Genomic DNA, 12,475 nt, shown 5'->3' with positions numbered 1-12,475 from the left:
AAAAAAAAATACAGGCCCTATCACAGCTTTCTATCCCGCACTTGAGATCTCAAATGGTAGTTGACGTAATATCTGTCTCCATTTCTTCCATATCTGGCTTCCTTTATGCCTTCGGTTGATGATGTCGCGCACCGCCGCTAATAATGTATTCTTTGATCCATGAGGGAACGAAGGCCTTTACCTTGGGTTGGTCCGCATTCTGCACGCTGCCCACTTCAGATGAATCCCAAGTTATTTTGAACTCCTGGCTCGGGTCATACTGAGTTGATTCACCAGTTAAGGTAATGTCCGTCATAATCTCTAGTCGACAAACAGCCAGCCCAACATTTCCGATACCATTAAGGAACTTGCCTGCACTTCTGCCCTTACTGGCACCGACTTTCGAAATATTCGCTTCAATCCCGAAAGGCGGTAGAGTTATATTGGTGTCCGGATTGTAAACTGGAGTATCTGAAGTGGGTGGTTCTAGCGTAGAATCATAAAGCTGGACTGGTAGAATTCTCTTGCGTACTACACCCCTATGGTGGGTACGAATGGTTAATTCTTGACCAACATAGCAGCCCTTTCGGAAGTCAATGCCATTCATGATATCTATATTGCTGTCCATGGGTAAGGCAGATTCTCGAGCCATTTCAGCCTGCCCCTCTCCAACACCTTGCAGTATTCGGCGTAGCGTGTATGCCTGGATCGAAGTTTCGTCGCCGGGAAAGGCTTCTATGAATCGCGAGGGTAGTTTATCCCCACTGGCAATGACTCTGTATCCCATACCCGGTGCTCGGCCATCAGGGCATGCAATTATATTGTTTTCTTTAAAGGCCTCATTCTCGTGCCAGGTGTTTCCATCGTCCCAAAGCGACCAAACGCTTCGCTCTCCCTCATCAAGTGCCCGAAACTTCAGCTTTGAACGAAGCTTGTGTCTCTTAAAATGTTTAAGCAAACTTCCAGAGGTCTCCTTATCCACTTCAATTAGATACTCCATTTCACCTGCAGCGGAATTGGCAGTTTGAAACGGGTATATGAACACATCGTTTAGGATTCTTCCTTGGGAGTTAAGGAAGGCTGCGTAGAATGGAGAGGTAACCGGAGGAGAGTTCTTCGGAACCGAGAGGTTTCGTGTTATCAAGCCCTGAAGGAAACCCGTACTATCGACTCCGGAGAGGGAAATGAGAGACCGATTGTTTAGGTTCGAATAGCCGGAGGGAGGTGGTGCCGGAGGGTTGGAGTGATTGTGGCGTATTTGAGAGTATTTCCGGGTTCTTGATAGCTGACGACGTGCCTGCAGCAGGCATCGCCCGCAAATAGGGCTTGACGAAAGGCCTTGTACCATTTCAGTACTCTATCGACGAGCGGTGGTTTGGATAATTGAGTTGTTGTTAGGTTTAAACATTTCCTTGCCCTTTAACCAAATCTTATCAATCTTATCTAGCTAGCAACCTTGGAATGTCTGGGTTGGAACTAGCCCCAAAACAGCAACATAAATGCACTGCAACAGCACAACATTAAACTACTATTTATACCGGTTAAACTAGCGGCATCCTCCTTGACAATTGCAGCCTACGCAGTTGCAATCTACCACGAACCATCTAACCATTAGGTAGAAGAAGAAACTTCCCTATACCTGTTTAACTATAGTATGATAGAGGTTGGAAGCTAAGTTTGATGAATACAGCTTGCGCCATGATCTCAGCTTATATTCAGCCACCAGGGCTTACTTCAAACCAAGACTCCAGGATTTGTGATCGACCACACGGCCGAGGAAGTTGGTACTTTCAATTATTTCAGAGGGTCAATGCTCCATAACCATGGCGTAGTATCTTCATCCTGATATTAAAAGGGGTAGTTGCCGGTCAGGCCTTCCAATTCACAGGAGTCCTTAAATAAGTACATAGCATGGGAGATAGCCAAACCAAGAGATAAACTCTCCTACATCTCATGCCTATTTCTTGCCCATGGCAACCCCTTCTAGATATCCAAGTAAAAACGCCTGATTAGAAGAAGACGCCACACTACTCTGTTTCTCAAACCCACTTCCCCTGGTAGTTTCTTTCGGGCTGTTGAGTGGATCAGTAGTAGGGCTGATGAGGGTTGAGAATGGAGGAGATACGAGGACTGGAGATTTAGTATGTGTCGTGATATCCTGCTTTTCACCAATGGGTTGAGAAGAGGGGTCTTTGTTGAAAAGGGAAAGGAGTGCTTCTTTTTGAGCAGTCGATTGGCTTGGCCGTTGATCGAATTGAGGCTGTGGCTGGGTATTCTGCACCACGTCATCGTCGCTGACCGGCAGTGGCTCAGGCTTTGAGAAAGCACTCACAGTAACCGTAGAAGTAGGAAGGTATGCATCAAGATTATCCTTGTCCGGACGACGAAGAATCTTGGGCTTGAACGGTTTTGTTACCTCTGAAAGCTTGACGTTAGGTCTAGGCGGAGCGGGAGACGGGCTATGAACTTTCACCGTCTGCGGTATACCCTCATTGTTGTTTGACGCTGGGCGAGGGAGGATTCTGATATTTGGCTTCGCCATTGATGTTTGGGCGGGGGCGTGTTTCTTCTCCCTGCGTGGGCTGCGTGGGCTGCGTGGTGACTTGGCGATCCCTTCAAAGTTAGGAAGATTCAAGGGTGCGGACAAGGTGGCTCCTGTCTTCCCTACAGTAGGCTGAGTAGGAGTCCTGGGTCGATGCGGGTTTTGCAATATCACTGGGGCCTTGACTTGACTGCTTAAAGATAGGCCTGGAGGCTGCATCCCTGATTGTCCCTGAATCCTCGGGCTGTTCTGAGTCGCAAGTTCAGCACGGTCTGGCAGGTGCAAACTGCCACCGTTTTGAGAATATGAGTTACTCGGCTGCTTTAACATTTCCAGGAGTTGACTTTTGTGTTGAGCTTTTGCATCCTCTTGTTTAAATGCTTCAACTGACGGTGTAGATATGGAGCCTGGAATTGTTACAGTGTTCTTAAGGCTATCACCTTTGAAAACACTAAGCAGCGCAAGTGAGTGACTGTTAAGTTTTGGCAAAGGTAGCGCATGTGCTGGAGGTACAGAGGGCATGTTTGATTGCAGTTTTTGGGGATCCGAGACAAACTGAGGATCTCCAGTACGGTGGTAAGGCGGGGTTATATGCTGAGTGCTGTGGGATGGTGGTTGCGGGCCAATTTGACGCAACGGTGGCGGATAAGCAGTGAAGGGCGGTTTAGCTGGCTCATGGGATGCTTGGTGAGGTGTTTGCCCTACATAGCCGTCCTGGGGTCGGGCGGCAGGTTTCCGTTCCAAATAGTTATATAGCTGTTGGTTGTCTGTTTGGTTCTGTGGGTGTTGCAAGTACTGGTTTCCGAAGTCAAGGTGTGTTGGGGGAGGGGCAACGGCCTGACCGGGAGTTGGCTGTGGTGTTGTTTGCTGCGAGTGTACAGTCGGAAGTGCTCTGCTAGGATGTACTGGTATGGGCGCAAGAGGTGGATGTTCGGGAGGATGTGCTTCAGACCCTTTCCTAAGTAATTGTAGGAGGGCATTCCCTTTATCAATATTCGAAATATGCTGTTGCTGTTGTTGTTGATGGTCAGAGTCGGGTTGCTTGCTATGAGTGGCAGGAGCAACTGATCCAATGTTAAGCAGGCGTTTCAAATGAATAGTGGGATCAAGTGGCGCAGACACTTCGGGTAAATCTGAATGAACAGGTGGTAGAGTTGGCATGCTTGGAACATGATGTGCCGGATACCCTCCAGTGATGTCCTGGTGGTCTTCAACTCCTTCATCTTCTGTGATTATCGCTCCACCCAACTCCTCCTGAATGATCATATGGGGATGTGAGATCCGGGCCTGGTCCAGCTTCCTCTGTTTCGCAATCCACTTTTTGAGAGGGCCTAGAAACGTCGCAACCATGTAGAACTTATTATTATTTTGGTAAGGCACGTTTTCCTGCTGCTTGTTTTTCTTCAAAGTCGGAAGATCGGAGAGCTTATACCATTCTATCTTGCTGATTTCCTTTCGCGTCCTAGGCTCGAAGTGGGTATTTTTAGGCACTCCTCGAAGTACGTAAAGTCGCATATTCTGCTCACGCATTGGTATCTCGATGTATTTAACGTTCTTCTCGTCCTTAATAAGGCCAGAAGCTTTAATATCAAAGCCAGTCTCTTCAAAGACCTCTCGGACAGCGCAGTCCAGATCCTTCTCTTCCTTGTTTATTTTACCACGAGGGAACGACCAGTTTGCGCCTTTCTTCCAGCCTTTGACGAGCACGACCTCATCCATCTCTTGATTGAGAAGAATAGCTCCACGCACAGGGACTCTTGTCTTGTATGCCAAAAATTCGGAGAATGCAGTTGAATGATGATAATGGGACCATTGCGACATCAGAGGGCAGTGTTGAAAGATGCGAAGTGCAAACTCGCGAAGTTTGAGAGACGGCAGGTTTGGATCGAGTGGCCGGATAAAGTCCTCATAGAACCACTGAGCTTCTTCGACTTGGAAACATATTCGCTCAACGGACTCGAGCTCTTCTCTGGGGAGGTTTACAATGAACCGAACGCATAGGTCATCCAGCCCTGTAAATAAACGTATCAGTTTGTTCTCCACGAACCAGAGACTTTGTCCGGTAGCACTCCTTACAGTCCTCTAGTCGCATATTTATTTCTGTCATGGCTCCTAGGGCAATAATGCATTCCCGGGCGTTCAAACTGTGATGGTGTGGGCGTAAGTCCCGGCTCGAAGTCGGAAGACGTTGCTGAGCTGTATAAGCTTACGAGCCAGCCAGCTACAAGTGAAACCTAGCCTTGCCTCAACAACGGATTCACTTGCGCAGAGACAGTGGAAAAATAGGGTCCGCTAGTCGATGCAGAACAGATCTCGCGACGAAAATGGTCGATGTTTCTGTTTATTTCCACCTCTTCTTCGCTTTTTTTCCTTGTTGCTTCGTCCTCGAAGTTGTTGGTCGCAGTTCAGGCGTTGCTTATGTAACTATGTCCGCGCCTCACTCTGCTCAGCCACATATGTGGCTGGTGAAAATGTTTATTTCTGCTTAGTCATTCAAGCGTTATGACGTCGAGCTCTCTTTGATGCGTTTCTTGTTTGCCGCCAGGAGAACGTCCGCTGCAAGTTGAATCAGTCAATAGGATTGCGCGCCGGGCACTCCGCATCCAGGTTCTCTGACACTGCCCCATGGTGCGAGTGAGATTTATTTATACAGCTCCCTCTCCAAGGGTCAATATGTTCTATCCCTTGCGCTGATTGCTCTGGATGCTGGTCAAGGGGCGCTAACTAACAGCTTGACCGATCGCATTCACCAGCTAACCGCCGGGAGCAGCCAAAGACCGTTTCATTCTACCCAATCCGCTCGTTGCTTTATCCCTTCTTCTTTTGTTTCCATTTCACCTATATATTCCAGTTCCCTTGATTCAACAATTTCTTCCCCCATTGCAATCACAAGAATTCCGTCTCCCACTTCCTCTGAGCCCCTTTTCGCCCCAAGCATCAAAATCTAGTCACCATGGCATCCTATATCATCGGAGCGTTGTCGAAGAGGGTGTTGAAGGAGTCTGCTGAAAACCACTTCGGCAAGGAGGTAAGTTAGCTTCATCGATTCACAATCTAACCATCGACTCCAGATATGCTAACAAGATGCCCTTCTTTCACACAGGACCCTTACTTCGAAAGTGTGCCCGCTACAAACATGTTTGGGCAGCAAAAGATGAAAAAGCGCCGCAGGGCTGCCCCAGAAGGAATATCTGCTCATGATGCAAAGATCCTCACAAAGGTCAAAAGACGAGCATACAGATTAGACCTCTCTCTGTGCAACTTTTGCGGAATACGGTTTGGATGGGGAAGTGTGATCGGCCTAGTGCCTGCGTAAGAAAACTCGTTTCCTCGCTCTCTCTCCCGTTCATAATATACATATGGCTAACATTGTCATTTCCAATGTAGATTTGGAGACGTTGTCGATGCGCTCTTTGCGTTGATGGTGGTCATGACATGCAGACAGGTCGAGGGCGGGCTACCGACGAATATTCAATTACAAATGGTGTTCAACGTCTTTTTCGATTTCGTTATCGGATTAATCCCCTTTCTCGGTGATCTCATAGACGCGCTATATAAATGCAATACCCGAAATGCGGTACTGCTAGAGCGCTACCTGAAAGAAAAGGGTCAAGATAACTTGGCGCGGCTTGAAGAGGGAAACCGGACGGTGGTTACTTCAGGCGGCCGAAGACCGTCGGTGCGCCGCACTAACACCGAGCCACCTATGCACCACGACGAACCCCAGAGGCCTTCACCTGCAAGATTGCCTAGGGAGAACCGGCGATCAAACACATCACGATCCCATCGGCGATAGATTCTTTTCGGACTGGATATACTGCGGTCTCTTCATATTGTTTCTGTTTTCGTGCTTTTATTGCAAGCATGTCCTTCTTTTTTTGAGATACCACCTATATAACCTTTAATTTGTTCTTCCATAAATGCTGTTGCTTTCAATAGGCTCAGAGGGTTTAGATTTGGCCTCTACCCATCGGTTCCCCATAACTAGACCTGCCATCTGAGATCCGAACTTAGTGCTTGGTCAAGGCAGTTGGAGCTTTACCACTTTCTCAGTCTAATATGCCCATAGCCCTGTTCACAGGGTGTGTTTGCTGCGATTCTAGTGGCCAAGGAATTCGCATTATAACCCTGAGTTATGCCTGTCACTTTAAGCTATTAGACTTAAGGAGCTGGTTGTTTGAAATCAAGAAAGGTCCTAGCGCAGCCATAACAGGTAGGATTGGTTTTCACATCCTTATCACCTAAGAGATCTCGCTCTTCAAGTATGCTGAGAGTTGCTGGATCCATCTGGGTTGATTCTAATGGCACTCCACAGTAAACACATTGTAGCCCAGTATGTGATTGCGGCGGCTGTAGCTTATCGATTGTTCGTACAATGTTTGCCATGACGCCTGGGTACTTCTCTCCCTGCTGTTCAACGTACTGCGTCATCAAGTCGCTGATAGACATGTTCTTTGTTGCCTGCTCATTGGAAACTTTGGGTTCCTTTGACCCTATCTTTGAGAGTATATCGGGGAACCGGACGGACGCATACTGTACTAGTTCCGACTTGAAAATATCCCTGACAGGAAATGTAAAATGTACTCCCCACGGAGTAGGGCCATCACATACCTCCCACGGCAAGGCAGTCCCTCTGCCATTTGCAACACCCGCCAGAGTTTTTGCCGCAAGCCGAGTGTCTGAATCCCCCCAGAGAACACCATCACAGCCTTCAGAGATCGCAAAGGCAACAACCAACTTTCTCAGCAGTACACCATCAAAATCTGCTCGAGAAGTTGCTGTGGAAAGTGAAGCGCGGAATACCTCGAGCCGGTCCTCGTCTGATATGGATGGGTCATTTATTTCTCTCCTGGCGGAATGTTGCAACATAAACTCTGCCACATTCTTGTCGTAGCGGAAGATAGAATGCAAAGGGATTTCCGTGAAGGTGTGCTCCGGGAATGCAGTCCTCAAACATTCTAGCCTGGTATATTTTGACTCCTCGGGGGGATTTAATGTAGGCGACTTCACGGATACGACATGTAGTTTGTAGGGGACGCGTTTATATTCGTTCCCTCGTTGGTGCGCGAGCTGGTCATCTAGTAGATGAAGCAGCGATAGTGATGAGACACCGAACGACAGCGGTAAAAGGAGGGTCGGCTGCCTGTCTTTTGGCCCGTCTTTATACTTATCCATTCTCTTCCGAGCCTTTGTATGAATAAATTTAATAAAACATTCTCTTTTGACAGTGGTCAGCCATCACCCCCGCACACCGTTGACAATATATAGCAGGACACCTACCGGCATAAATTGCGTTTTCGAGTAGCCAGGCACGCTGGCTCTCTCTTACAATCAACACAACTATCCATGTTAATCTGCATTTATAAAATGAAAATGATAAATCAAATAAAATCAGGCAGTGTTCTCCCCTCAAACTCCATCTAAGAAATGTCAAGATAAGGCGAAAAAAAAAAGCTTTTGAGTTTAACTAATTACTCTGAGTGTTATTCCGAGGTTTCTGCTTACGTCATACTCCTTTTGCCCAAACATCGCAACGTTTAAAGCTTTAAAAGTTGTCACCTTCGAAAGGCTTCAGCATTTGCCGCTACAACTGAGCCTACTGTCGCGCGCTGCATGATGAGCATTGTGGCAAGGGACAAAGACCATCTCGACTAACTTATATTCGATATTGCCCAAGCCCTTGACGGGTTCAAGGGCGTTTTTCTGACCATTACCGCTGGAAATTAATCAGATAACGTGAGCCGGAATCATGCGGTGGCAGCATAGCGCCTTTTGGCTGGGTGCCTTATTCGCAACTGGCGTGTTTTCAAACGATGTTAAACTAGTAAGTCATCAATGCAGTCATATATGGCTTTTCTGTTAGTTCATGCCCCGACGCTGACGACTGAACGCTTAGGCACAGGACAATGTTAATCGACAACAATGCTCTGGAATGTACGGGAAGAAGGCCTGGGGCGGTGATATCAACCCATTTATCTTGCTGCGGATGGAGGCCGTCAAGGACAAGAAAGACCCGATTATGAGCTTGGCGATATTTGAATGGAAAGATGAAGCCTTGATCGGACGTGACTTGACAGCGAAGGATGGATCGGTATTTATATCCTCCCTGGAAATACAATTATAAGGAATGTTGCGTTCTACTTTGTACCTTGTTACTAACCGAAAATAGATACAAAAAAAGCTGATATGCGGTCCCCCGAGTGTCGAGGCGAAGCTCTGCACCGAAAAGGAAATAGGCTCATTTATCCTTGCGGAAAATGCCACCGAGAGAGCAAAATCCCCCCTCGTCTCCCTTGCCATAAACATGAGCGACCCTAAACCGATAAAGTACCCAGTGTCGAAGACTGGATTTTACTGTGTTACTACTTACCCCTATACGGATATGGAATACGAAGGAGTTGTAACCTTCAGAAACGCCTACGGAGAACTGCCTGCCACACAAGTTCCAAAATTAGCGTTCTACGGTGGTTTGACCATACTATATGCCCTGATGGGAGTGTATGTTCCCCGATTACTTCGAAGCTCAACTTTAGTCTTCTCTGACACATTTTGTCTAGATTCTGGGGTTTCCTATACGCTCAGCACCGCCATGATATCTGTGAGTAAGGTCTACCCATTTCTCTGGAATTTGCTCTAATATATCAATAGTACCTGTACAGAACTATATCACCGCAATCATCGTCTTCTTAGTTGTCGAACAACTAATCACATGGGGTTTCTACGGTATGTATAAGCACAGATCTCCAATTGTACTCATTAGTACTAATTCAACGTAGACTACCAAAACCGGTACGGTACGAATGCCGTTTGCAAGGTTCTAATGGTCATTGTGTCCATCTTAAGTGCAGGACGCAATTCGTTCTCCTTTTTCCTGCTGCTCATTGTCTGCATGGGCTACGGAGTCGTGAAACCCTCCCTTGGTCGAACCATGATTTACGTCCGTATTCTCGCCATTACTCACTTCGTCTTTGGAGTGATATACTCCGTTGCCAGTCTCTCTATTACCCCAGATAGCGCCGGCCCGCTAGTACTTCTTGTTGTTCTTCCGCTCGCAGGCTCTCTGACCGCATTTTATGTCTGGACCCTCAACTCCTTAAGTGCCACCATGAAGGACCTCATTAGTAGAAAGCAGCACGTGAAGGCAATGATGTATAAGAAACTTTGGTGGTGCCTTCTGGGCAGCATAATTGTTATCTTTGCATTCTTCTTCATCAATTCATTCGTGTTTGCTAGCACAAACGTATCTGATTTGATTCCTGCTCAGTGGAAGAGCAGATGGTTTGTTCTGGATGGCTGGCTTAACATTGTTTATCTGTTCAATATCGCATACATATCGTACTTGTGGAGGCCCACTGCCAACAATAAACGGTTTGCTATGAGTGATGAGGTAAGATCCATAACCTTTCTAAATGGTATCATCTACTAAATTTTTCCACAGCTTGCTCAAGATGATGACGGCTTCGAAATTCGCTCTGTTACTAGCTCCCTGGATGAGGAAGATGCAGTTGAGAATCCAAATGGGCGTGGCAACAGCCGACCCCCTGCAGGTACACAGGGAAATAACGGCTCTCAAGCCCGTCATTCCCTCGATGGAGAGACTATATTCGCTGTTGGGGACGATGTGGACCGGTGGTCCGATGACGACGTGTCTCCACGAAACTCAACTGATAGGAAGAAGTTGATACGCAAAGATGATTAAGAGAATACCTCAGAGCAGTACCTATGACTTTTTAATACCATTGTACGAGGCACAGTACTTTGGGAGATAATCCAGGGGGATGTTTTGTTTTTATTTTTTATCCCTATGAGTCCCCCGATTTCCTACTTTTCTTCTTGTATTTTCCACTACTAGGTTGCATCTCTTGTTTGTGTATCATCGTTACATCCCCCTTTTGCTTTTTGGTTCTTTTTGTACTATCATCAGTTAAAGAATTGATATTTACTAAGGAGGCTCTCGGTTGTTCTTGCTATCTTCAATCATTATTTACATGGACCCGCGGCTTATCGCCACGTGACCATGGAAAGTTGTGGATTGTTATCGTCCAATTATGGAAAGATAGGAGTCACTCAACATCTACTTACATCACAACCAGTTGTTGATACCTCTTCCTCCGTCTACAGTGCGTCTGTCCCTCTTTTCCACGCTTTTGTATACACCTACGTCGCTTATTGTTATTATGGAGAATCTGACGGCCATGAAACCGCAGAGTCCGGTGAACCGGCCCCAAAACAGTCAGGAATTAGCATCGTCTTTGCTTGAAGAATGCAATAAATTACTTTCGGAGATCTCTTCATTTCAGGCATACCTTGTAGCTCTAGGAAAGCCAAATCTGGTTGAGCTACGACAATTCAAATCCATCGTCCAGTCAGAGCTGAAATCACTACAAAGATTGGCCGCAAGAGCTGATGAAGCCGCTGCTGAAGATGCGGAGGACGCCTCCAGAGTTCAGCAAGATAAAACGGATATTAGGATACAAGGTCAAGCCAGTGGCAACGAAGAGGATGGCGAGTACAGTGATGAGGAATACCTAGGTCAGGCGGAATCAAAAGTGGTGCATTCGTTACGGTCGTCGAACTTCCCATTTTACGCCAACGTGTGGAGAACCGCAAAGACGAGCTGCACGGGGCTTATATCTCTCAACAAGAAATTCTATTTTTACAAGCCTGAAAAAGATCGTGGCACGCAGAGGGATTATAAAGACCTGGAAGCAGATATTGCTGAACTAAGAATTGAACCCCGCTTCAAGCCAGGGGCGGAAGAGGCCACCCCTAAAATGCGCAAGCGAGGTGTTTTAATTGACATTGTAGCTGACAATGGTGAAGAGTGGGTTAAAGTATCAACCGTCACACCAAATAGACTGCTCTTTGACCTTGCAAAGCAGGGATGGGAGATCGGTTTGAATTCAGGCTCAGAAGATGACGATGATGGGAGTAATGTCGCGTCGATATCCGGCATAGACGCCTATGATAGTGAAGACGAAGATGACATGATCGAATTACTAAAGTTGGCTGTTGACATGAAGAAAGCAGCCGCAGAGGTACGGGTCAGGTATAAACATCCGCGTGTCAGGCTGGTCCTGCCTAAGATAGTGGAAGGACAGGTTGCAGAAATTGATAAGATCATTCGTAAAGTCCGTACGGTTGGCGTTACCGTCGAATGTGGTACCGCTGAGACATCCGGTCTTGACTTTGTGGTAAACAGGAACGAACCCGTCAACAAGGCTATTGATGATGCAGCCACCATGTTTTCATCGCTTCTTCCTAGCCCTTTCCCACCTATGACATCAACCTTGAACGTTGATTGCACTTTATTGCTGGCATTTGTGTCTGATCTGTCTCACGCACGAGACCTTGAGTGTATGCCATCATACCACCCGGCTATTAACCGCCAAATCGAGCTCGAGGCCGAGAAACCGTTGCTGTTGTCTGAATTATGGCCTGCTGCAGGAGACAGGAACCTGGTCTGCACTACAAGGGCAGCAAAGAGAATGCGAGAGATTGTAGAGACAATAGGGACGCCCAGAGAAAAGGAGCGTACTAGGCTATTGATGGGAGAGGCTGAAGATGTCCCTGACAGGGAAACCCTCATATCCAAGTTTCAAAATCTGTCCGACTATACCATCCCGCTAGACTGGAAACTTCCTATCAAAGTGGTGGATGCTCAGAGTGACATTGATCGTGGTTGGAAAGACGGCTCTCTTCCATTTATTGCGAGAAAGATTGCACAAAACCTGAGCGATATTAATCGAAGTGTGTTCCTATATGGATGGGCCGCTGAGTTAACAACAATATCAAGTAACCGAACTGTGGTAAAACAGATCGAGACCTGGATTGAGGAGCAGCGTGGTGATGATGATGAGGTTTGCGGCCCGACAGTGTGGGTATGTGATACTGCTCGCAGTCTGATTGGTAAAGATAGTAGCAGAGCTATATAGACGTATTGGTAGCGTTCAA

At 46.9% G+C, this 12,475-nt stretch overlaps 6 protein-coding genes across 6 annotated transcripts; 3 read left to right on the top strand and 3 right to left on the bottom strand.

Moving 5' to 3' along the window:
- Positions 1-103: 103 nt before the first annotated feature.
- On the bottom strand, positions 104-1,327 carry MGYG_07618 (hypothetical protein; the record flags this gene model as incomplete). Its single annotated transcript, XM_003170326.1, has 1 exon — positions 104-1,327. The coding sequence occupies one exon, from the start codon at positions 1,325-1,327 to the stop codon at positions 104-106; it is 1,224 nt and encodes a 407-aa protein (XP_003170374.1).
- A 609-nt stretch (positions 1,328-1,936) lies between these two features.
- On the bottom strand, positions 1,937-4,628 carry MGYG_07617 (mRNA-decapping enzyme 2; the record flags this gene model as incomplete). Its single annotated transcript, XM_003170325.1, has 2 exons — positions 1,937-4,533; positions 4,598-4,628. 2 exons carry the CDS (start codon positions 4,626-4,628, stop codon positions 1,937-1,939), a joined length of 2,628 nt encoding a protein of 875 aa, XP_003170373.1.
- An 846-nt stretch (positions 4,629-5,474) lies between these two features.
- MGYG_07616 (hypothetical protein) lies at positions 5,475-6,317 on the top strand (the record flags this gene model as incomplete). The annotated part of the gene is made up of 3 exons (XM_003170324.1): positions 5,475-5,549; positions 5,625-5,833; positions 5,909-6,317. 3 exons carry the CDS (start codon positions 5,475-5,477, stop codon positions 6,315-6,317), a joined length of 693 nt encoding a protein of 230 aa, XP_003170372.1.
- A 365-nt stretch (positions 6,318-6,682) lies between these two features.
- Positions 6,683-7,696, bottom strand: MGYG_07615 (hypothetical protein; the record flags this gene model as incomplete). The annotated part of the gene is made up of 1 exon (XM_003170323.1): positions 6,683-7,696. The coding sequence occupies one exon, from the start codon at positions 7,694-7,696 to the stop codon at positions 6,683-6,685; it is 1,014 nt and encodes a 337-aa protein (XP_003170371.1).
- Positions 7,697-8,270: 574 nt separating this feature from the next.
- Positions 8,271-10,220, top strand: MGYG_07614 (integral membrane protein Ptm1; the record flags this gene model as incomplete). The annotated part of the gene is made up of 7 exons (XM_003170322.1): positions 8,271-8,345; positions 8,418-8,612; positions 8,691-9,019; positions 9,079-9,119; positions 9,170-9,244; positions 9,298-9,908; positions 9,960-10,220. 7 exons carry the CDS (start codon positions 8,271-8,273, stop codon positions 10,218-10,220), a joined length of 1,587 nt encoding a protein of 528 aa, XP_003170370.1.
- A 478-nt stretch (positions 10,221-10,698) lies between these two features.
- On the top strand, positions 10,699-12,456 carry MGYG_07613 (hypothetical protein; the record flags this gene model as incomplete). The annotated part of the gene is made up of 1 exon (XM_003170321.1): positions 10,699-12,456. The coding sequence occupies one exon, from the start codon at positions 10,699-10,701 to the stop codon at positions 12,454-12,456; it is 1,758 nt and encodes a 585-aa protein (XP_003170369.1).
- Between the last annotated feature and the right edge of the window lie 19 nt (positions 12,457-12,475).

The sequence above is a fragment of the Nannizzia gypsea genome, genomic scaffold, assembly GCF_000150975.2.
Source record: "Nannizzia gypsea CBS 118893 supercont1.7 genomic scaffold, whole genome shotgun sequence".
Taxonomy (NCBI): domain Eukaryota; kingdom Fungi; phylum Ascomycota; class Eurotiomycetes; order Onygenales; family Arthrodermataceae; genus Nannizzia; species Nannizzia gypsea.
This window is presented reverse-complemented; position numbering and strand designations above follow the sequence as displayed.